Source organism: Carassius gibelio, chromosome A5, assembly GCF_023724105.1.
Source record: "Carassius gibelio isolate Cgi1373 ecotype wild population from Czech Republic chromosome A5, carGib1.2-hapl.c, whole genome shotgun sequence".
Classification (NCBI taxonomy): Eukaryota; Metazoa; Chordata; class Actinopteri; order Cypriniformes; family Cyprinidae; genus Carassius; species Carassius gibelio.
The window spans coordinates 31,207,984-31,234,270 of NC_068375.1; the positions used below are offsets into that span (position 1 = coordinate 31,207,984).

At 36.6% G+C, this 26,287-nt stretch overlaps 1 protein-coding gene across 4 annotated transcripts in view; it reads left to right on the forward strand.

The window, feature by feature from the left end:
* Positions 1-26,287, forward strand: part of LOC128012115 (teneurin-1) — a 134,663-nt gene that overhangs the window by 26,240 nt on the left and 82,136 nt on the right. For all 4 annotated transcript variants that reach the window (XM_052595124.1, XM_052595140.1, XM_052595115.1 and 1 more), the window contains exons 2-3: positions 8,533-8,799; positions 12,222-12,485. In XM_052595124.1, coding sequence (XP_052451084.1) covers positions 8,592-8,799; positions 12,222-12,485 — 472 coding nt within the window. In that variant the 5' untranslated portion in view covers positions 8,533-8,591. The remainder of the gene's footprint in view (positions 1-8,532; positions 8,800-12,221; positions 12,486-26,287) is intronic.

The following is a 26,287-nucleotide window of genomic DNA, read 5'->3' on the forward strand; positions in this document are numbered from 1 at the left end:
GTTTCCTTGTTGGTTTGGCTGCCAGGACACCAGCTATATTGCAGCCAACAGATCACCAGCCAGAGGCTTGGAACTTGAGAAAACCAGTGTTCATCAGATGCCCAGTGATTGGTCTGTGAACAATCCACTAGAGAGTATCCTCACCCCACATCCTCTTTACTCTGCTGTGTTGTTCAGTGCACATAACCAGGTCATGTGTTAATCACATAACTGTGAGAAAGTAAGCACATAGTGGAGTCAATAGAGCTGGTTAGAAGCTCATCTTTTGACAGTAGACAACTAAAGGTTTTAGACAGAGTATTTAATATTTTAGGGAAATTTAAATCAAATCAAATCAAATCTTATCACATTCTCAAACTATTTAATACCTTTGTGAACAAGCTATAACAGAGCTTCAACAGCTGCTGTAGGTAACGGCACCCACTGCCAACTTAGCAGACTAGGTTTTTGAAAAATCTTTAGCTAAAGTAAATGCATAGATTTGTCATTGTCAACAATGTGAGATGGTTTTCTTTTTTTTTTCCTCTTTGCATTTTTAAGTAGCCATACTCTTTGGCTATTTAATGTAGGCATGATTCTCATGATCTTGAAAATCTTAGAAATATCAGTAAATTTGAATATTTTGCCTTTCAAGGGTGGTCAATTTTGCATGGAAATGTACTCTGTGTGAATGTTTCTGGTTATGTTCAAATTTGTGCTCTATATGTAATAGTCACATGGATATCATGGATGTTTATTGGCCTAAAGAGGTGGAATTTTTATGTTTTAAATGCTTTCTGACTGTAATCAGTTTCTGTACTTGCTGCAAAATCAGATTTTTTTGTTTGCAAACAAATCTTTCCAGATGACTGGGTAAAAAGTTTAACTGTGCACAATACAAATACAATGAAATTGGAGACTATAGTGAGAGGAACAGTGATTTGTATGAAAACAGTAAAGGAAATAGATGTGAATGTATGTTTCGTAAGTAGAGGGAATGGCCATCCATTTCCTTAGCCCCTCCTCCAGTATTGGTATCCATGGTGATGATCATTGTCATATATGACCCCAAAGATGTCTGACTAGCATCAGGTTTAAGTAGAATGTGTGTGTTTAACATTTTGGGAGCACTGAGAAATGCCACTAGCAAGAAATATTCTTAGCTGACCTGCGCTTGACTTTCATGTTTATGGACTCTGTTTGTGTGTGTGTGTGCATGCGCTGTCAGCTTTTATTTTAGGCAGTATCAGGGCTTTGACACGTTTGTGCAGTTGCTCAGGTCAAGAGCTTTCTCTTGCTGCAGATCTGATTCTCCTCTCAAGAAATTGGGTGTGTGTGTGTGTGGGAGAGAATCGTTCAGTGCAGAAAGTGACTCTGGCAATAGAGAGAGATGGATGAGGGAATGTCAGCTCTTGCTGTGTGTGTGTGTGTGTGTGTGTGTGTGAGTGAGACTGTTTTAGAGAGAATCAGCGCAGGAAGTCTGCACTGATAATCTGAAGATGGATGAATGAATATTATCCACTGTGTGTGTGTGAAAGAAAATATATGTCTCTACGGGCTGCTTGTGATATTGTAAGATTCCCAGCAGTCAAATCATGCTAATGTTATTGTTAAAAATATTTAGAAGCAATTATTTTTACATTTTCAAACATGTGTATTAGTGTGTCTTTGTGATATTCACATGCCACTTGATTGCTACTGCCCCACTCTAGATTATTATCTTTAATTAAATGAAACCTAATTCTGTTCAGATTTATTTGTAAACCATATTTTGCACAAATGATGCAATACAAAAACATTAATGTGCCAGTTAGCAAACATAAGAGATTCAAAGTAAGGTTGGTGCATAATTAATCAGGATGTACTGTAACTATAGAACAGTTAAAGAATACAATACATACATTACTTTACATTACCTTACATTACTTACATTAATTTTGTATTTTGCCAATCAAGAAGACATGCACATACAGCCAGACCAAAAGTTTGGACACACCTTCTCATTCAAAGAGTTTTCTTTATTTTCATGACTATGAAAATTGTAGAGTCACACTGAAGGCATCAAGGGCTATTTGACCAAGAAGAAGAGTGATGGGGTGCTGCGTCAGATGACCTGGCCTCCACAGTCACCGGACCTGAACCCAATCCAGATGGTTTAGGGGTTAGCTGGACCACAGACAGAAGGCAAAAGGGCCAACAAGTGCTAAGAATCTCTTCCTTCAAGACTGTTTGAAGATCATTTCAGGTGACTACCTCTTGAAGCTCATCAAGAGAATGCCAAGAGTGTGCAAAGCAGTAATCAAAGCAAAAGGTGGCTACTTTGAAGAACCTACAATATGACATATTTTCAGTTGTTTCACACTTTTTTGTTATGTATATAATGCCGTATCTAATTCCACACGTGTTAATTCATAGTTTTGATGCCTTCAGTGTGAATCATCATGAAAATAAAGAAAACTCTTTGAATGAGAAGGTGTGTCCAAATTTTGGTCTGTACTGTACATCAAAAATATAAATAATGCAGCAGTTAACCCATATGTAATAAATGCATAAAATAAAGTTTATAAATAAAAAAATAAGCCAAAGGAATAAAGAAAACCATTTTGTTTTTAAAGAAAACAAAATCAGAGTTTAGCTCCAACTTGCCTCAACACATCTGCCTGGAAGTTTCTAGTATGCCTAGTAAGATCTTAATTAGCTGTTTCAGATGTGTTTAATTGGGATTGGGGCTAAACTCTCTAAAAAAGGACACCAGGCAACCCTTTTATTTGTATGACCATCACATGCAAAAAATGTCTTGAAGGGTTATTTCACTCAAAAATTAAAATAAGATCCATAAATTACTCACCCTGAAGTCATCCTAGGGGGTATATGATTTTCTTCTTTCAGACGAATCCAGTGAGAGTTATTTAAAAAATTGTCTTTGATCTTTCAAGCTGTTTGATGCCACTCAGCGGGTGTTGCACTGCATCAGTCCAAGAGAAGTTTAATAAAAAGTGCATCCATGTTACATATTCATGTATTTGTGATTTGTTTGTTCTATGTTATGATCTGTTTGTCCTCTATGGGGTGAGTATGTTGTGCCTTTGTTTTACTAGGGACTGATTGCCAACACCAATCCATAAAAAAAGTGTCTCACACGGCTCCGGGGGATGAATGAAGGCCTTCTGTAGCGAGTCAATGTGTTTTTGTAAGAACAATATCCATATTCAAAATGTAATTATCACTTGAATCTAGCTTGCGCCCCCTGTTGTAAACGAAGCAGTTCCGGGGGAATGACGTATGAGGTCAGCTTTATGCATGCACCGCTCAGAAGTGACGCACATGTAATGCAGGGGAGAGATCAAAACAAAACAATACAAAATACAAGTACAATACAAGTACAAAACGAGGATGTGTAAAGAATGTTGGAGGATTTCGATAGAAGCCAAGAGGAGACTGGGTTTCCTTTGCTAAAGTAAGGCAACTTTGCTTCCTTTGCTCCTGTTAACAAACCTTGCTTTACACGAGACTCACCGGTATGCGCAGTGTTGACCCCATACGTCATCCGCCAATCTTTTTAATAATTCTGACTGGATTCGTCTGAAAGAAGAAAGTCATTTACAGCTAGGTTGATTCAGGGTGAGTAATTTATGGCCTAATTAAAATTTTTGGGTAAACTTACCGTTTAAGCTTAAGCTGTTCACTTCCCTTTTCCGTTTCTTTATTTTCCTTGATGTCTAATTTTCTCACTTCTGTTTATTTGTGTGTGTGATTTTATTTTATTATAATTATTATTATTTTGGCTATTTATCTTGTACCTGTCATTTCTTTACAAGCAGGTCTACTCTTATGACGAGAACTGTCTCCACCTTGTTGCAAAACAGCAACCTCATTGTAATTTGTTTGCACAGAAACTAAATTATTTTAGTAAAGTTCAGAGTATTTACTCTAAAATACTGAACACATTATTGCATTATTATGTTATATATTTTCTGGTATTGCCTGCTCTAGCTCCCTCCAACTATATTTAATACTTATATAAATAACTAATATATATAAATAACTAATACTTATATAAATAACTAAATGAACAAAGACAAAAATACAGTAGCGTATTTACAGATGAAACTGACCTGCACTTGAAGCCCTGAACATATCATTATTTTGCTACATTTCGCTGCTGCTTCTGGCTGCTTTCTCTCCTTTCTCGAGTCCAGCGCAATATTGATTCCTCTGTTCGTATCTAAACCTTTTGGCGGAAGCATGGAACAAACGTGAGTAGAATCGTAGCACTGCCGTCAAGACTAACCGATACATGATTTATTATCGAACATCAAACTCAGTAAAGACCACTCTGGTATGTGGCAGGCAATGATATAAAGTAATAATAATATAAATAAATAAAAACTGGGCAGTGGGCCAAATCAGACGCCAGGCCACTGGGAATTCAGGCCACTGGGCCAGTCTGAGTCTGGACCAGAGAGATCCGTTTGAAACGATCCTCGCAAGCTTATTAGATATGGATTTAGGTGCAAGCCCATTAAGGGATCTGTACACCGGTAACAGAAATTTGAAATCAATCCTAAAATTTACGAGTGGCCAGTGAAGGGACTTGAATAAGACATTTGTAATGTGTGCTTTCATTCTGGTCTCTGTCAGTGTTCGTGCTGCAGCATTAATTTGTAGTCTAGCCGGGCGTTCTGGGGAAGAGCAGACAAGAGAGCATTGCAGCAGTCCAGGCATGCATCAATCTCTCAGCATCTGCTGGAGAGACAAGCGCTTGGACTGTTTCTTAGCTGATAAAAAGCAGTTTAAGTTGCCTGTCGGATGTAGACCTCAAAATTCACATTTGTGCACAATGATACGCATAGTATTTAAACATGAGACTTCGTATTCAAGAGAGGATTTTTGCATTGTAGACAGTTTAATCCCCCCCCCCTCCCCCCCTTTATCCCTTGCTTTGCGAAGAGTCCTTCGATTTTCTCTTTGTTTAGCTGGGGAAAGTTCAGTGGCACAGAGTGTTTATACTGTCCATACATTGATCCATCTCCACATTGAGCTGTCCAAACATTAACACATAAACCAATCTGATTATATGGATAAAGTGATTGGGTGATACAAAGATGCACAGTTGTTTATCAGCAGCAGGAGTATGAAAATCTATCCAGAGTTATAAAACTCTGGATAGATTTGTGTTCCTGTGGTTGAGTGTTCCTGTGGCTCAGTGGAAGAGCATTGTGTTAGCAGTGCAAAAGGTTGTGGGTTCAATTCCCAGGGAACACGTTAGGTAAAAAACGTGTAGCCTGAATGTACTGTAAGTCCCTTTGGATAAAAGCGTCTGCCAAATGCATAAGTTTAAAAGTTTAAGCTAGTTTCAACACCCTGAGAGACAAATATAATCATTTAAACCACAAGCTAAAAAATCTCTAAAACCTGATCCCATAAGAAAATATAGTGATACCATTAGATATATGCTCTCAATGGTAAATGTGACTTTAACCTCCACTGTCCAAGTGAGTGTAAACAGTGTTTCAGGAGAGGAAAAGTTCTTTACAGTTGGCAGCCATTACTCCAGTCTTCAGTGTCACATGAAATCATTCTGTTATGCTGATTTTATTTTTCAGGATGCTTTGATTAATAGAAGGTTCAAAAGAGCAGCATTTATATCTGAAATGGAAATCTTTTGTAAAAATTTAAATGTCCTTATTGTCATGCATCGTTGCAGAATTATAGTATGTATTTCTATTATTTATATTGTTATTCCTTATTTTTCAGTATCTGATGGGTGCAGAATGAAATTGATACCTTTTATTTTTTAAATCTGCTTTAGAGAAAACAATAACCTTTGAATTACAAATAATAATAAAAATAAACACTGGTTAGATGGTGCCTGAAATTTTTATTTTTATTTTGCTGTTATGGAAGAGTAAGCAGACAGAATAGGCAATCATATCCAATACTGGCCAATTCCAGGAAAAATACATATTGTTATATGTTCCATTCATCATCTGTTTTATTTATTTATTCATTCATTTTCTTTGAAAATAAGTAAAACATTGCACTTCTTTTTAAAGGCTTGGGAGGGCTTTACTTTTCCTCTGTTAATGGATTATACATAGAACCAACACACTCACCTGAAGCACCTATGATGAAACATCAATGTTTTATATAATATTTCCAACTCAAGAACTATGTATGGAAATATGGTTCCTAATAAGGAGGAGCATTTTGTTTCTGACCCAGTATGGTGTTGCAGAGAACCACTTGAGATCTTTTATTCTTACTTGTTGCTCAATGATAAAGGAAGATTGCTCCAAACATAAACTGTGTAGACTGGAGCACAAACCCAATGAGGCACACAGTTGTGCATACTGCACGTGACCAATGTTTGTGTCCCCTCTCGGTGGTTTGTTCTCCTACACTGTAATCATTATAATCATCTGATTACAAATACTTATTCAGCACTCCCATAAGAACCATCCCCATCTGTCTACTTCAAGTGTACATGTGTGTTTACTTTTGTTTATTCCTGCACAGATTTAACAGTGGCCTTATACCCTCTTTACATGTTACAGTAAGATCTGTTTTGATCAAAAACGGTAGTAATATTGTTCGATCTGCTTCCTCTGCTAGACTTCACATGAGTCTCATGACAGCAGAGCGAGAGAGACAGATAAAAGGAGTGTTCATCACCACTGCTATTAACTAACAGATTATTAATTGTGTTTGCATGTGAAGACATTGCCTCGAGTCTGAAAGTCACCACCGACTCCAATTGGCAGTTGCTCTGGCATGACATCCAATCAGCAGGCAGCCTGCCAGAGACTGACAGGGATTTAACTCGCATACCCCTCCCACATCACTTAGTCATGTCGTGCATTTCCACATCAGCTAATTAGTAACCCATTACCAAAGCAATACAGAGTATACACACTAACGAGAATTTGATGGTAATATTTAACTTCTATTACATCAGCGTCAGCTTGTGAGCGACTTTCTTTGTCTGTTTCCCTCCTGTCTGCTTCTCACAAAGTCTTTAACCTGTCTGGCCATTTCATGAGCGCCTACTATCCTTCTTCGTTTCTTCATCTGTCTACTCTCATCCTTCCCTCTTTCATTTTTCAGCCATGTTTCTCCCTGTACGTTCTATCAGTTCTCTTTCATCCCGTTCCACCTCTCTTTTTCATCTGTCTCCTTTCTCTTTCGCTCTGTCTAACCGCATCTTGTTTTCCAGTGGCCCTCCCCTACCTGTGCACTTCTCTGTTGAATGCCAAATGTCCCTTTCAGGCTCAAAGGTCATTGAAAGGTCGTGGTCAGCGTTTAGATTCTGGGAAGTAAAAGCTGAAAGGGAGCTGTGCTCTCTGGAGAGAAAGAAAGAGCGAGAGAAATAGAGAGAGAGAGAAAGAGAGAGAGATTGTGTCAGTGCTAGAGCACTGAATAAGATGAATGCAGGGCAATTCAAGCATGATCATGTCTGACTCCAATATTAGTTTCCTTTATACACAAATATTATAAAATGAAATAGAACCATCAAGAACAACAACAATGAAATTACAATAATAATAATAATAAAAAATAAAAGAATAACACATAGGTGCAATATGTTGCCGGTGTATTTTGAGTGTTTTTTTTCCCCCACAGAAAGGTTTTTTTTTTTGGTTTGTTTTTGTTTTATGCTGGAGTGATGTTACTGGTCTAGGCCTACAAAACTCACTAATTGATCATGGAAGTCCTTTGATATTTTCATCATTGATGATCATTTACATTATGGTTATTATTGAATATTGTTTTCAGTATCCATTTTTTTTTTTTTTGCATTCCTAATAATCTAGATTGGTCATGAAAAACCAATAATGGTTAATTTCTAATTAAAGGAGCTCCATATGATGGTTACAACATCATTAAAGCCAATTTGTTAGTTATCATTTTGTTTTCCTTCTTTTGAAGAACTGAATGCATTAAAATTGGATGTACAGTACTACAATGTCATAGGAATCAATATAGATTTATTTAGAGTGAAGTTTCAGCTAATTCAGAATGTAAGATTGATTGGGTTAACCACATCAACAAAAAATGAATCTATTATTGACTGGTGTACTGTATAGTGAGACAAGTTAATTTCATGATTTAATTGGCTTTATTACCAGACAGTTGTATAACTCTTTTTTTTCCCCTATCCTTTCACCCTTTTATCTTCTCTCTTTTCCTCTATCTAAGCATCTCTTTATCTCTTCATCTCACCCTACATCTATCATTCTCTCAATCTCTCCCTCTTCTCTTTCATTTGTCCTCTGAGACCTTCTCTCTTTTTCTTGGTGGTCGATGAATGTTTGGCTAAAACATGGGGGCGGTTTTGGAAAGTGTTTCTGTTTTGTTTTGTCCTTCATGCCTCTTTAAATGTCTACTGAGCAGCCGTTTTTTTTTCAAGCTGTTTTCTTGTATCGTGTTACAAAATTTGCACTAGTGAAATGAAAATTATAGTACATTTGAACTGCTAGTTGTTTTCTGTTTCATCACCTCTATTCTGTTTTTTTTTGTTCTTTGTGTGTGTGTGTGTGTGTGTGTGTGCAGTGTGCTTTGAGTGAGTTTTTGAGATTACCGAGTGTGTGATATTGTGAAAGTAAGGAGAGATGGAAGAGAAGCTGTACCAATCTCTGGCACGGCCCCACCCCGGCCTGGAGCTCAGTTACTCCAGCTCATCTGAGGAAGAGGACGGCACTGACCTTCATCACAAACACTACAGAGAGGCGCACACCCACACCGATTATGAGCCTGACCGCAGATTCACCTACAACAGCCACAAAGTCCGCAGGAAACCCTTGGAGCAGCCCCAGAAAGGTAAGAACTTCTGTTTGTGTCTGTGTGTGTGTGTGTGTCAGGATTGTAGGCCATTCATAATAGAATGATGAATGAAATGAAATAAATAAATCTTTTTTTAAACTCTTTTGCGATTAAAACTCTTTCGCAATCAAAATATGAGTGTACTATAGTAGGAAAAGAATGTAAAAAGTGTTTTTAATTATTTCAATTAATAACTGTATAGTATTCGGTATCACATGATCCTTCAGAAATCATTCTAATATGCTCATTTGGTGTTCAAGAAACATTTCTTATTGTTATGAATGAATTTTAAAAACGTAATAATTTTGGGGAAACCAGGATACATTTTTTTTTCTGAATTTTTTGATGAAGAGAAATTGTAAAAGTACGGCATTTAGATGAAATAGAAATATTTAGTGATTCTAAATTACTTTTGATCAATTCACTGTATACATTCCGAATAAACTTTTTTTTTTCAAATAATCTTTCTGTTAACTAGAAAACCGTAGTTTGTAAAGAGATTATGGCAATAACAAAAAAAAATGTAAATAAAAAAGACTAGTAATGTCTTATTTTGAATTTTAAAAACAAGATTAGGAATAGAATTGTTGCAGTATATAGTTGAATTTTATATTTACAGTAGCTTAATTAATATATTGTAATATACTCAAATAGCGTTTAATGGATGTCAAACTAAATTTCAACAAGGATATGTGTGCGTGCTTCCTTGTGTCTGTGCGAGAGACACATAATTAATGTTCCTCTACAGTTAGTAGACGGGCACTGGAGCTGTTATCATGAGCATCCGACATTGCATAAAAAGATGCATTATCTAAAGGAGATTATAATTTCCAGAGTTGTTTTGTTTGATGTTGTTGATATTTTCTTTAATGAAAGTGATTATATGGTGTGATTCCTTAGTGAGGAACAGGATTCTTTGAAAACACTCACTGGTAATTGAAATGAGCCATCAACAGACACACACACACACACACACACCAAACATCAAACACTGTTGTCATTAAATAATAATGGGATGCATGTTTTACTTTTGAATAATGATTAACAATTTAAATTTTAAAGGAATTGTAATAATATAATTTATTTCACCCTTTATTTTTCTGTCTTTGATTTTCTACATTCATGGAGGCAATTTTGCTGGTCTGAGTCCCAAGGGTGAACTATTTTTCTACTAATTAAAGGATTCCCCGCAACCAAAGAACATACACAAGCAATGTTCCCTTTCATTTGTATTCTTGCTGAATAGAACTTACTTCTGCAGGACCCTCTGGCCACCTGAAAATATACATTAAGGGTATATATTTATTGTATATATTTATAAAAAAAAAACATCTAAATTACACTAATAATATTTTTTAAAACTCATAATTATTATCTATTACATTAATATGTATTATGTACATTATTAAATATGTATGATTAAATTATATATAATTAATAAAAATATATACTTAATAATAAATGATGTTATTCAGATGGCATACATATTTTTGTTGGCATGTTTTCTCAAAATAAAATAAATAGATAAATAAAATAAAAGACAGAAAAATAATGCATGGCCTCTGTGTGTTTCCTTTTGCAAATTATCAACTCCACACACAGCATTTCTCGAAGCTTCATGCTCATACTGGAGAATTTTTTTTTTTTTAAATAAGTAAAAAATTATATATATATATATATATATATATATATATATATATATATATATATATATATATATATATATATATATATATATATATATATATATATATATATATATATGGATCTGCCCATCTCCCCATCTGTTGAAATGCTGCCCATTCATTTAGCAGTGATTCAAAAAAATTGTCAAGTTGCTTTAAAATACTTTTAGAGCTTCTCAGCTGTATGGGTCCAACATCAGGATAGATAGATATGTACATACATACGTACAATATATACACATATATGCATATATTATACAAAGGGCGGTGGTTGAGCAGGTTACAGTGAGGCTCTTTGTTTCCTCAATGGAATTATTCAAATGGTACATGCAGAACAAAACATTCCGTTCCAGTTACCACGGAAACAGCTTTACAAAGAGAGCGATGGATAGAGAGAGAGAGAGAGATGGAACTGGAGACAGAGCGAGAGAAAGGAGGAGAAATAAAGACAGATTTAAAGAAAGGTCTTTCACCAATTCCTCTTTCCTGGGCTTTTTCATCCATGTCTGCTCGTGGACGAGTGTGTATGTGTGTGTGGGTCAGGCCGAGAAGCAGGGGGTCATGTTCTCATTGAAGGACGGAGAAGTGCATCGTGGGCAATTAGTACTGAGATGATTAGAGCAGGGAGAGCAGTGAGTGGGGTCGCCACGGAGACAGGAGTCAGAGAGGTAGAGGAGAGGATTCTTAAGGACACTTGAGTAAAGAGCTCGCTTCTCACACACACACACACAGGTCTGAAAAATCACACTTCTTGTACACACACTAACAGCTGCACACTTCCAAAAAAAAATATCAAGAGCCCATAACCTTTACCTGAACAAATGAAGAGAAGAGATGAGAAAAAAGAATATATGAGGGGAAGAGAAGAGATTAAATGAAGGGACAAAATTAAGAATGAAAAGATGGATTGAGAGAAAAGAGAGAAAGAGATTTTAGTGTGCTATGTGTATACACTTGCTCAAAATGCAAAGTTCCCTAAGTAGTCCAAAAAGACAAGTCAGGATATGATAAGATGAGAAGAGAAGTAAAGAGGAAGAGACAGGATGAAAAAAAGAATGAATGACAACAAGGTTTTTTGTTTTGTTTCTGTTTAAAAAATTATGTATGCTAGAATTATTATTATTATTATAAATAAATTCACACTTTTTTTTCAGAAAGAATGCATTAATCAAAATATATATAAACTGTAAATTAAAGAAATATCTCACTGACCCCAAACCTTTAAACTGTATTGTATGACTGTCATTGAATGTTATCAATGCTATGGCAATCTAAAACATATTTTTCTAATGCCAGTAAAGCTACTACGGAGAATCTTCAGAGAATGTAGTTAGAGTGTGTATGCTAGAATAATGTACTGTAAGTGTAAAAATGAGAGCGAAAAATAGTGCTAGTTCACACACACATTGAGGTTCTGTGTATGTGTGTGCATGTGTGTGTAAACCCATATGTCTCCTACACTCTCTGAGATTCATGTGGGAATTTAAATGGTTTTCACATTTTTTGCGGTTAAAAGCAGAGCTCTTTGTTGTTAAATATTTATTTGAGGTTTTATAAGCCATTCTCCATCTCTGAAGAGAGAACTAAATTGTTTCTCAGCCAGCCGAGAGAAATCACAGCAGTCGGTACACAACTCCAGCTCTGAACTTTAATCCACTAGCCTGTGTGTGTGTGTGTGTATTAAAACTTTTACATTTCATTAATTCATTCCTTTCTCTTTTCTGATTTTCACAGATTTCTCTGACCTCTCCAAGACCGGGTTCCCTGATTTCCAGACAGAGCTTCATGCGGCCAATCAGGACCTTGCTTACCCTAGAGGCGTGTCTGCTGGTGTCCCTTCCGATCCCGAATCTGAGGGCGGAGCCTCCCCTGACCACGCCCTGCGTTTGTGGATGCAGGAAGTAAAGTCAGAGCACAGTTCCTGCCTGTCGAGCCGAGCGAACTCTGTCCTGTCCCTCACCGATACGGAACAAGAGCGCAAGTCTGAGCCAGAGAACGGTACAAGATTATTTTATATTATTACATATTATATTTTAACACAGTTTTTTTTTGTAGGTCAGCCAGATTATGGTGGTGGTGATGATGATGATGATGTTCAAAAATATTTAATTCTTTGTGCATGCATGTGTGCGGGTTACTCTATAGAGTGCTCTCATCAGTGTATGACTTTACAATTTTAATGAGAGTTGCCGCAGAGGGAGATACACACGCAGTTAAACAGACTTCCTAGTATTGCTGCACACACACACACACACACACACACACCATTTTCTCTATGCTACTCAGTGATGCAATATTTATGCGGCGCACTAATAACTACTTCGGTCTGTAAACTACACTCCATTATCTCGCACTCATATTCACACACACATATTAAGGTTATGTTATTGTTAAACACACTTTGCATAAGGTTGTATTTGTTTGACTTCTGCGGGAGCAGACCATTGTCTTGGTGATGATTTGGTACATCTGGTCATGTAGCACTTTCATCTCTCAACACAAAAGGTTCTTACTTCTCTAGATCTAGAGTTTCCTCCACAATCCTTCCTCACACCTCAAGGTTGGTGCTTGTAGTGTTTTTTAGTCTTAACTGTAGTACTTGACTCGGATCCACTATCTACTTTTTTGCTCTACATCTCTCTTCCACGCACGTAATGTATGCACTGTCTTATCAAAGTCGCTTTGATAAGAAAGCGCCTGCCGAGAATATAAATTCAAATGTGATCGCCGACAGTATGATAATGCTCAAACAGTGTTATATCAATTAGTTAAGCACTAAAAAAAAAGAAAAAAAAGTTAAGTGCTAAATACTTGTCATATCAATGTTTTTTCAAAATATCTTTTACTGCGTTTCTCATAAAAAAAGAAGAGTCACACAGGTTTAGAATGACATTAAGTGAATAACAGAACTTTCATATTAGGGTGAATTCTCAGAATTGACTTTGCCGATTCATTTTTCGTCCAATTACAACAAATCATACATCATTCTGAAAGTCTTTTAATGGAGAATTTATACTTATAGAACAAAATTAACTAATTTATGAAAATTTGCTCATTGTTACTCCTTTTGCCAGCACAGGTCACATATAGTTATTTTAGCTGGAAATAAGGTTGTTTTAAAAAAAACACTATATATGAACAGAGAAAAAAAAAAGAATATCAAGCTTATTGAAAACAAGTAAACAGTATTAAAATAAGAATGAACAAATAATCTAGTAACAAACGATAGTACAAATAAACACAATAGAAAACAGATACAGATCGATGCGTGTGCACAGAAATCATGCACCTCCAAATTGAGTTTTCTTATTTGTGTCTTCTTAGACTTGCATGGATAAAAATCACATGAAAGTTTAAACTGGTTGGGCTTAAAAATACATCAAAATGATACATTTTCATAACTGTGCAGCACTGCAGCATCACATGAGCAAAACTTCAATAGAGACAATTCAAAATGTATAACAGAGTCAAATTTTTACAGTATTTTGCCCACCCTTGTCTGCATGGATTTGTTCCTGAATGTGTCACAATACAGGCTTTACAAAAAAGCAAAAAAAAACCCAAACAAACACCTATAATAGGGCAGTGCCCACTATTTTAGACCAGAGGTTAACCAATTATAACTGATTTGCAAATGCTAAACAAAATGCATTGAAAAAGGGAACCTTGACTAATGCTATAAAAGCACAAAAAAGTTACATGATATTGCCCCTTAAGAAAGCATTGGCATATTGAATTCCTTTTTTTTTTTTCATCTAGACTTACATTGGCCTCAGAGAATCTTTTCAGTGAATCATGTTTGGCTTCCTTCTGAGTGGGCAGCGACCATGCTCTCTCGCTCTCGCACAGAAAGATGGATGTGGTATGGATATCATCTTTGTGTCCAGAGAGATCTAATTAATTTCTCCTGATCCAATAGATGCAAATGAAAATTAATTACAAAGGCTGGACAAGCGTATTAAGGCCAATCTGCATTGTGTGCACATCTTTGTGTGTGTGTAACAGGTAGGAGAAGTGAGCTTTCTTCATTTAAATATCTTAAAATCCGGGATCAGTTCATATGGTTTTTAATATCAAGCTTCTCCATCGATGATGTCATTAAATGCGCTGTGAAGCCAATTACACAGTTTATCATGAGGTGTAGATAAGCAAGGGGAAGCAGAGTAAAAATGGTTCCTCTTCTCTAAAAAAATAATAAACCAGGAAAGCACGTATGCATATATTCAGAAATTCTCGAATGTTTGCTTGCTGTATACTGTAGATTTGAGATAGCCTTTATAAGAGCTCCCAGCACCTGTGATCCTGGGTCTCTTGAGATCGCCAACCGTCGCAGGTGCTAAAAGAGTCTTTTCCTGTCGGGTGCCACGAGGTCCCTCGTCTCAGCACAGACTCCCGCCTTCACAGTTCAGCCAGTGTCATGGCTCCAGAGCCGATAAATGCCGCAGTTCATCTTCAGATGACGGCAGACTGCCGATTACACACCCGCAGTAAATTCATTATCATGCTAAAGGTTTTTAATTTACAGAGTCTTGAAATGGTAAAATGAGATTATAATGAAAGTCAAAGGTGACTGAATTGAGACAGACGTGCGGCGGTGAAAGCAGGGTCTGTGATTATCAGACAATAATACAATTAATTCAATGACTGTCTGGAGGAATTGAAAAACTATACATCTGCAGTACAAATTGAGCAAGAGGGAACAGCCGTTCACCACACTTTCTTTTAAGATGGTATGTGTTTCTTGTGAGAGATAGATTAGCTCATGTAACAGTCAATCCTCAAGACGGCAGTGTGTAAATGCATTGGGCTTTCAAGTCTCAAAGCAGGCACTCTTGTGTCTTACCAACACTGTCATTCCACAACATTTGTGTGTGTGTCTGCCTCTGATAGCCTGTGTGTGTGTTGTTGTGTGCAACTTTAACTGTAATTATTTTTCACTATACTATACTAACAGAACAGTTGTTCTGCCATAGTGTTTACTCACAGCAACACACACAAACACACACATCTCAGCAAAGTGAATGTATATCTATACGCCGTCCACGTAACTATACCCCCCACACCACAGTCACACCTCCCCTCTGTATTGAATTATGACTCCCACTAATGCATATGAATACAGAAAACACGGATATATTTCCTTTCTCTTTCTCTCTTTCCATCTTCTCATTTGATAGCATGCCTTTATTTCATATTCAGATAGAAATATGCTTTTATTTGTTCAGTTCTTTAATTAATTAATTTTTTATATTCAATTATTTATTTATTTTGCTTTATCCTCTGAGAAGAAAGTGTCCGAGGTACAAATTTGAATAAAATTAAATCTCTCCCTTCCTCCCTCTCTCTCATCCTTGCTCCCTCACACTCTCTGCCTTGCAGTAAGATTACGCCATTAATTCTTTATGCTTGTAGGTGGCATAGATTCCGGATCTGAAATGATGGATTTTCACCTATGAATTAATTTCATCTGTCATTTAAAGTTCAGCCATCAGAGCTGTCGAACCATCGGATAGCTAGATAGCTAGATAGCTAGATAGATAGATAGATAGATAGATAGATAGATAGATAGATGGATGGATGGATGGATAGATAGATAGATGGGTGGGGCAAGAGTTTACGGTTGCAAAGATGATGTACGTTTTCCTGTTCCTCAGAGAGATGGATGATAAAATTCTTTTGATTTGCGCTACATGCATATATTTAAGAGGTAAGAGTTGCTGTCTTATTATGAATGCATTTATTAGATGCTTTTAAAATGTCTATAGCTCTTTATGTACAGTAGCAGCAGAAATGTGTGTCAAACTAGAAAATTTAGAAAATATATTTTCTATAACTGGAAAGATAGTCTAAGTGGCACCATCTGACGCGGCTGACATTATTAATCTATATGCCCTTCAGAGGAGCAGGAAATGGATCTTTTTTTCTCTCTCTCTCTTTCTGAACATTCTGGGTCACTTGCCCCAGAAGCACTCATAAAAGCAACAGATGAGAATATGTGGGTTACAAGGTGACCACGATGGTAAGAAATCTATAACTGCTAAAGTCAAAGGCCCATTAATAAAATACTAATAAACAGCTGTATTGCTCATAGTTAAGTCGTGTAGGTGCTTATTATTAATGATGGATTGAACTCTTCCTTAGTGTTTCTTTCTTTCTTTCTTTTTTTTTTTAGCTCCAAGCAATGATGAGGCCTGCAGCAGACAATCTAACATTCCAGTCTGGAGAATAATCTCTTGGACATGCAGAGATTTATGAGAGGGCTAAATTCTGAGAACCATTAAAAGGATTTTTGAATAGAATGGATGGTGGCATACGTACAGTTAATCATCTGGGCTTGTAACACAATTACCAGTGAGTTAAAAAAAAGAGGAAAAAAGAGAGCGAGAGAACAGAATGATTTAAAAATGAAAATTGTTTAAAATCAAATTTTCAAAGAACAATCCGTGTTTCTTACATAAGACTAACCGCATAAGGGCAGATTACCTGGCTCTTTCCGATTTTGACATTAAGGAGATTTCTGTTTTTCATCCCTTAGTATTATAGACTACTCTGAATTTAATATAGCAAAAACACAGAATAGGTGGGTTAGTGTACAATAATGAAGGCACTAAGTAGTTTTCTTGTACAGAAACTAGCACTTTAGGTAAGCTTATTTATATACATGAAGAAGGAGGATGACAAAACCACTACTCTTAGTCGCAACACCAAATGTGCCTAATCGGATGCCGTTCAAGCTGTCCAAACATGTACTCATGCATTTATTTGCTCTGGTGTGCCGGGCCACAGTTAATGCAGTTTCCCCTCACACATATACATCAAGACTATTACCTTGTTCAGAAAAACAGTGGAATTGTGAAAGTTTGATAGGTGTTTTTCTAGCCTGGAGGCCTGTCTGAGCTCAACCGAATCTTTAATGATTAAAAACAGAAGAATGAGTTGAACTTTCAGTGTGTGTGTTTGTAGCACTGCACCTCTTCAACCTATTAATTGAACACATGTGGTTTCTAGCAGTCCTTCCTCTCTGTTTTAATGATATCTTTCCTAATGACACTGCCTTTAATCATCCGGCACCCGTAATTATCTTTTAGAACACGTTCGCCGCTCAAACTTTTATGCTGAGAGTATTTGCTGAGCAAAAGAGCGTTATTATTATAGTGGAGATATGCAGCTGTGAACTATTTTAGAAACCGTGTTTCAGTACCTGTGTAATTTGGATGATGTTTACACGGCCGACCCGTCTTCTTGAAGTCTCATTTAGTGTCAGTTTTAATGAGGTTTTTGCAGATTTAATCTCGAGTACAGTCTCTGAAACAATCCCTTTTGAACTGTTCTCTTCCACATGCGTGTAGGTGTGCTGAAGAGCGGTGCGATGAGACATTTTAAAATTACTCCTGTCATTTCAGAAGCAGGAAATGTAATAAATCGTGAGGAGAAAATGGATAAGATTTTCTCTCTCTTTTTCTCTCTCTCCCTCTGTCACACATATGTGTGTGTCTGTATGTTTTAAGACACCATTTTTAAAAATGCTCTCTTTATTCCCTCACACAATCTGTTTATCTGTGTTTCTCTCCGCATCGTCCCTCTGCTCTGCATTCTGTCCATTTCCATTCAGACACCGCTTAGTTATCTCTCATCCTCTTCCTCTTATTCTATCCTTTCCCTCTTAGCATCTGCCACTGGTACAGTTTGTACTTTTTACATTATCATTTTTTACTCTCCCCGAGGCACCTTTTTTTTGTGTCTTTCTGCTTTTCTCTCACTCTCTGCGTTCCTTTCAGTGTTACGATGTGTTTTACTGGCATGACAAATCATGGCATGTTTGTTTTGCCAAAGCACTCGTTAGTATAAAGAACAATGCAAAAGGCAATATTAGGGGGAATGATAACGGTAATAAATAAGTGAGATGTATATGTGTGGATATGAATAAATATACATAATAATATGAAAAAAACAAACATAACATTAGTAAATGAGACTTATACATATGAGTGAATATGAATCAAGATAAAGTAAGAGGCAGATTATTCACTCTAGACCCATGGCAGGCAGAAGACAGAGCACTGGTAGGTGGGAGTCTTTCATTGTTAGGCAGGTTGTCAGCTCTTGAGACCCCTCTTCTCTATTTCTGCCTCTTTTTCTTTTAACGCGTGTGATGCATACACTACATGTCTGCTCTATATGCATGACTTTGTCCATTTGTACAGGGATGTGTGTGTAATATTATACTGTTTCCATATGGCTTCATGACATTAGTTAAGGAATTGGTGTTATTTCCCTTGATATTACAATTGTCTTTTTCAATTTATACAATTTACCTTAAAATAAATGTATTTTGTTGGGTGACTACATTCTATATATGCTATATTATTTTTAAAGGCAACATTAACAAAACCAGATAAGAACTCTGTTATATAATTATTTTTTTTACATACATTAGTAATTAAAATGCTAGTGCTCTTCCACTCTTCCACTAATCACTGAAGCTGTCATTCATTTGTCTTTACACAGATCAACATTACACATGCTGTTTGAGTTTTGCTGGTCAGTTTGAGCTCACTGACCATCCATGCCTTGAGTTTGGGACTCCTGCTAATGTTCCTATTATTATAACCTAAGCTATGTGCTCCACATTAAACCTCTAATTTACTCTGTTTGTACTTGCTGATTATACTGGAAGCATTTTGACATGTTTCTGGCTGGCAGTGTGCTGTGTACGTATATTTGCCTAGTTGGGATGCAGAAGAACAGTTAGCCCATGGTTCAATGTATACTTAATTTGTTTTAACCACAATTTTCAGGTATGGTTCTGATGGTCAATTTTGTATACTGGAGAAAAGCAACGATTATCATATTTCTATTTCAAATTTCTTTTGAGAGAATTTATATGTTTCTTATTTTTACCTAAAATAGGATGGATGGCAATTAATTAGGATGGCAAATAGTCTGTTTCATTCATACTGGAAGCTGGAGGGTGACCTATAGCAGAAAATCCAGATACCTGTATGCATTACAGGAGTAATAGAACTGACATTCCAGGAAATCCCAAATATGGACAGGCATCCAGCTATTGCTGCAGCTGAACAATAATTAAAAGAAAAAGATAGAAAAGTTCTGAATGATGAAACATGAAGACAATAAACACTCAAATGCAACCATATATAGTTTATGTGTGTTCTTCAAGCCATCTCTGGTATTACAAAGTATATTTGTAATTCATTTCTAATTGACATAGGCTTTTTTACAGCATAGCATATATTTTTTGCCTCATTCATCTGTGTAAGAATCTGATCACAAAAGGGAGTCATTTTAGACACTTGACTAATTTAAGATGCTGTTGGCAGCTTTTTGAGCATTTTAAATGGGTGTAGGGAAGTCTGTAGTAGAGATCACTGTTTTTGATGCGCTGTTCATCTTAGTGAAGCAGTGTACCACAAGAAAAGCGGAAGTGACAAAATCAAACAACGATGGCTCTTCTAATTTTACAACTTGCCTGAACATTCTAAAATGCAAATATTTTCAGTACAACATAGCCAGCTGGAACAAAGAAAGTGAAGACCAACTGATGAACATTGATAAAATTAAAAATTGTAAGAAGTGCTGCTTTGTTTGTTATATCACAGTCCTAGTTTTGGTTTCACTTCTTGGAATATGAATGTAGGCTACTGTTACCTCGTGGTATTGGTATAGACAGTTCCTCCTTTATAAAACGCAGAACTTGTGATATTTGGCCGTTGGCTATAGAGCATCACAGTCCTGCCCACAGCTGGTGCCGGAAGTAAAAATAAAATGCAATTTCTGCATTGACATTTGGGGTATAAGCCATAAAAACGTAACCATACATGGTAGACTTAAAACCAGCTACGGCTGTACTAAGCGATAGTATATGCTCATATAAACGCCAAAGGTTCATGGGGCACTAACCTTGTTTTGATATAAATGCCTTTTATTCACGATGTCTTGGCTAAGTACTTCATTACCCACAATCCTGAACAATCCCACAATCCCACAGTGATGCATCTGATTGGTGGAGCTCGTGTGTAACCGTCTGGTTAAACCCCGTGAAGGTCCGTGAAGACTGAAGATCATTAATAAAAAAATAAAATAAAGTAAAAACCTGTGTTGCGTTTTTGCACGGTAGATTATCAGTGCAACCATGATCTCCTTGGCTGCCATAAGAGTTTTGCAGGGAGGTTGGTAACTTTAGTTAGCATTATCATCCACTTTAGCTAGGCTACTGTAGCCTTCATATGGTATGAGTCATATCAAGCATTTGCCACTGTCAAAACAATATTTAGCCTAGGCATACCTTTTTGTGCATTTACTGAACATTTGTGTAATGGCAACGACATGTGGTGACGACTGAGCGGTGATTGCAGTCAGGTACAAAGCACTGCACCATGTTGCTGACGTTATCATTAACCACTTTCACAGACGCACACAATATAAAGTACACGATGATAAATATACAAATCAATACACAATACCTATATAAAACACTATTTATTTACACGATTAATACTGAAAGAACTGCTATAACTGCACATTCACTATATAAAATAAAATTCACTGTTTATGGGATGAGTAGTTCCTGCGCTCGAAATGAAAATATGTACACAGTCTTGTACCTTTGACTTTTTTTGGATTTTCTCATAATTTTTTCACTCGAAATTATATGTTATATGCTTATGAGTTCAGCCGTAGCTGGTTATCCTCACACATGCTCTAAAACTCTTTAGATACGGATTTCTCCAAAAGTCAATGGGAGAAATGAATGGGAAATTTACTTCCGGCACCAGAGCTCTCTCGGACTGTGGGCGGGACTGTGATGCTCTATAGTCTGCAGTGTGTTCAAGCACAGGTTTTTGGCCCTGATGTAGGCGACACGAGGCAACAACACAGTTGTCTTTGATGTCATTTTGGTGTGTCATGGTGCTTTAGCGTAATTTAAACCCCTCTGATTCACCACTGCATTCAAGAGCATAAGGCATGACTATAATTGGTTACAGTGTTTAACTGCAAAAAATCACTTAAATGAAACATTTTAAAATATCAAGAGTAGACTCAAATGGAATAGTGCACTTGACATTTTCATGAAAGTCTTAAGTATGACAGCCTAAATTGCATTCTTTTTTTGGATTAATTATCCAGTTCTTTGATTTAATGAAAGAAAAGTTTTGCCATCATTAAAGCTTCAAATCCTGTGATTTCAATGCATTTCAATGAGCAGCTATGTTATATACTTACCTCCCTATTGCTGGTTGTGCCATTTCGCTTCTGCTGCTTGTGAGTGTCCTCACTTGCTAAATCAAACATGTGGGAGTTGGATGTTATATACAGTATAGCACCATACAGTATAGGTCTAGTTAATCAAGTCCTTCCAATAGTAAAAATAAATCCAATCAAATGCACCCTGCTGCTTAGTGTATTGGAAAGTATAATTGTGTTATAATCTGGGATTTAAGATATTTATTGTCATTGAAAGAATCTTACCTTTAGACAACCTAAACATTTCATACTGATAAGTTTCAACTATTTAAGACACATAAATACAAAGTGCGGTGAAAATCATTTTTGGGGAATTATACACTCAGATTTGGGAAAGGCTAGCATGAGAGCCCAGTTCATCTCTACATTTGTGAATATTTGTTTTCCACAGCGTAATGCAGCTCTCCTGTGTAATGGGCTGTGTCAAATTTCCCTTCACAAAACTCTTGAAAGACAGAAGTTCATCATCTTTGATTCTCTCTCTTCATCCCTTTTCAAACGCACTTTCATTCCTTTTATTTTCACTGGTTTCCCTTAAGGACTTCACAGCATCTTTTTCTTTTTTCTATTTTGTAAACCTATTGCTTTTCACTCTTAAAATGATTTTTCACACAAAAATAAAGACTCTGTCATAATTTACTTACCCTCATGTTGTCTCCTTGAAGAAGGGCAGTGGTTCTCAACCATTTTAACTCAAAGTCCCCTTGTTCTATGCCACAGAATGCCACTAGTTTTGTTTTCAAATCTTATTTTAACCTGTGTGTACTTCTATTTTCTGTAATTTATACAATTAATACATTTCAGTATTCCATAAAACAAAACTCAGTTCTACACAGTATTTTAGAGCTCTATTTTAGTAAATATAGCAAATAAATAAAGTAATCATGCTCCCTGTTTGAGAAGCTCTAACCAGTGAGAATATCCGATGAAAGTGGATGGGGACTAGAGCCTGCCACCAAGGACAAAAAGCACAACAAAAGCACCATAAAAGTATTCTATACTACAGTTTATTATATTTGCACTATATTTCAAGTTTTATGAAGCTGTATGAGAGCTTTGTGGGATGTACAGACTGAAATTTAATGTTAAGATTTTATTCACTTGTTCGACACACATGGTCATCATTCCCTTTCATTGTAAGGAAAATAGCAGTTTGCTCTAAAAAAAAAAACACAGACACAAAAAAACCACCTATCCCAGTTTGAAAATGCCCAATAATTCAGATTTAATTTTGATTACATTTTAATTTTGCGTTATAGAGATGAGTGAAAGTCATACAGGTTCAAGAAGACATGAGAGTGAATAAATGGCCATAGTGCACTTCATTTTTGGGTGCACTATCCCTTTAAAGACACATCACTGGTGAGTCATTGTTTTAACATTCTAAAGTTGTCACTTTACCTATTCTGTCCATCTTTTCTCATTTTCTTCTTCCTTATCGGAACATTATCCCTTCTTCCTTTAGCCTTCACTTTTTGCTCCGTCTGTCACTGTACTTGGAAGGACATTTGATGGAGAAAATCTTCCCTTTCACAGAGAGAGAGACAGAACACGTGTTCCCATTGTTTTGATCACAGAAAACACGCGCAGTGTCTACTCCGTACAGCTGACACTTAAAGGAGGGAGAGAGAGGGAGAGGCACCATGGCCCAGATTTAACTCTGGCTTCCTTCCATAGCAGATACTTGGCAAGGCGGTCCATTCTTGAACACACACACAGGCATACCCACACGTGTGTGTGTTATGTCAGTCCAACTCCAGCAACTAGAGCTGAAGATCTTTGCCCGAACCCGATGGGACCTGTCGGGACCCGACAGGTTCGGTCGGGTTCGGGCTTAATTTCTATCATTTTACGCGGGCTCGGGCCGGGCTCAGGCTTGCGCTCCGGCTTGCTCGGGTCCTGTCGGGCCTAACTTTTATGGCCAGATTACAGCTCTACCAACAACACTTTCCTAAAGGCTTTTTCATCTTGTGCATTAATATCATCACACTGTGGTCTGGAGGATATTCAGCACGAAACATTAGCACATGTGGCCAGCGGGTGTTGTGAGGCATGTGACCGAGCATCTCCTAATGGAGCTATTATTCTAAATATCAGCATCATCACTGCTGCTTCTTCCCTATTTTTCCTTTTCTCACCATTTTTAATGATGCAACAGGAGATATCAAAGATGCATTAAACTGTCCACAGCACTGGAAAAAGAACCAGTGAGCATGATCACACTTCCTTGGTTTTAAATCACACTTGATTTAAATTTGCTGCTGGGCTTTGTGAGAGTTCAACTTCTGACCCAAAGTGCCTTATAAATAAACATGACTCGACATGACTTCAGGTCATTATTGGCAGTGAGTGTGTGCACACGCATGAGGAGGCTGTTAGTTACGTCGCACATTTCCATAGTAGGGATGTGCCGATACTTCCAGGATGTGACATGTTAAGTGTGTAACATGCTGCCAAGATTCATGCTAGAAGATTCATGTTTATGCTGTCAGTGTGGTAGACAATTCTAACACGCACACAACTGGCTCATCAAGAGTAAACTTATTACTGTTATTAAAATAAATAAATAAATATCTTTTTTAAATTGGATTTCCATGTAACCCATGCACAACAGTAACTGTTTGTCTGCCCGTCTATGCTTTTTTCAAACTAATAAAGTTTATTTATTAAAAGCTATTGAAGTTTGAAGGAAACATTTCTAATTCCTTTCAAAAATGATGTTTTATCTATCCCTCGTTAGTCCAAAACATAAATACTGGGGCTGTCAATCAATTACAGTGTTTAATTGATTTCATTTTCAGTTCCAAGAACACAGTTTAATTAAGCCTGTACTACAAAAGGCAGTGGTTCACTGATGGATTCATATTTCACATGTTGAGCTTTGATGATGTATAAATTCCACCATACAAAGAAGGACAATTACTTTACTTTTGTTCAATGTCCTGTCTGGGTTTCATTTATAAATTAATTACCCATAAAATGGTTCTCCATCATTTCCAGATTTACGGGTGCTCCACTGGGGACCTTTGTCTGTTTGCGCTCTCCTATCAGCTCCAATCAGCCCTGCAGGTCCTGATCAGTCTTTAGAAATCACACAGAACTGAATGAAACAGCTATAACGTCAAATTGAATAGATGTTAATGGTATTAAGAATAGTTTTAAATATATTTAACGAATCACATGCATTAACACGTTAACATTGACAGTCCTAATAAATATAGAATCTTTCTCCAAAAAGAAACCGCCAACAGTGCTCCATTCTTACAGTCTCCTACAATTATTTTGACTGCTTTTTTTTTTCCTAATCATATTACTCTCACTACAGCTTGGTTGCCAATGAGAAGCTGCTTTGTTGGATATTGTGATGGGCACATTGTGTGGGCTATCCAGCGAATCATTTTTCGAAAATAGATTTTATTTTATTTTTTCATAATTGATGCCAAATGCATGTTCTGATAACAGACAGCTGAGGGCACGTCCTCCTGTGGAACTTGCCTGCAGCACAAACGTGAACTGTTACTAGGGGAGAGAGGTGGCATCCCCCCGCCCCATGGGGACAGATGCCACGCATAAAACCTCTCAGGCACTTGGCAGGGCTCTATGTGCTACTCAACTGAAAAAACGAAGTATATGAATATTTAGCAACCGATGAGTAGAAGGAAGAAGAAATAGGAAAGGAGACTCAGAAAGCCCAGTATACCGCTCTCCCACACATGCCAGACTTGAACACAACCACTCCCAGCATGCAACAGAAAGACAGCACAAGAGAGAGAGTCATTATATATTCATGTGTAAATCCTTTCCTGAGGCTTGTTAATCCTATTGTGTTAATTGATTGATGGTTTGATTAATTAATGTCAGGGGTAAGTATTTGGCCGATGTGTTATGTTAGAGAGAGAAAAGAAAAGACCTCACACAGTGTGTCAGGTATTTATTGTATGTATGTGTGTAATTTGGTTGTTTATTTAGTTTTTTAGTTTTTTTATGTCAGCAGTGTTTAGATGAATGTTTATAGTATTCATACATGTGTATGTTTCTGTTTATATACACACACATCATATTTTCATACATTATCTATCTATCTATCTATCTATGTTTTTTCATTGATAATGGACATGTTAGTGAGACAGTTTTCATATTTTATTCCTTAATTGTTTTTTTCTGACAGTTGCACTTCACATCATACATTTTTATTAACTTATTACATTTATTGTTGTAATAATATTAACAAGATCACAATTTAATTAGTAAATAAAACTGCATTACACCGAGCGAGTTTATTTGTGTAGATTATGAGTGTGTGCAATAATAAATCATAATTTATTATCCATTATTTAGGGTTCTTTTTAAATGTACATTGGTGTGTGTGTGTGTGTGTCTGTGTGTGTGTGTGTAAAGACTGAAATATGGCAGGAAGGGGGTTGCACTTCACATCATAAATTAAGTGACTGTGAAAGGCCAAGTGCATTATTTAGCTCAAACTCCACAGCAATTAATAAGTTTTAACGCTCTCTGACATGACTTCTTTACCTTTG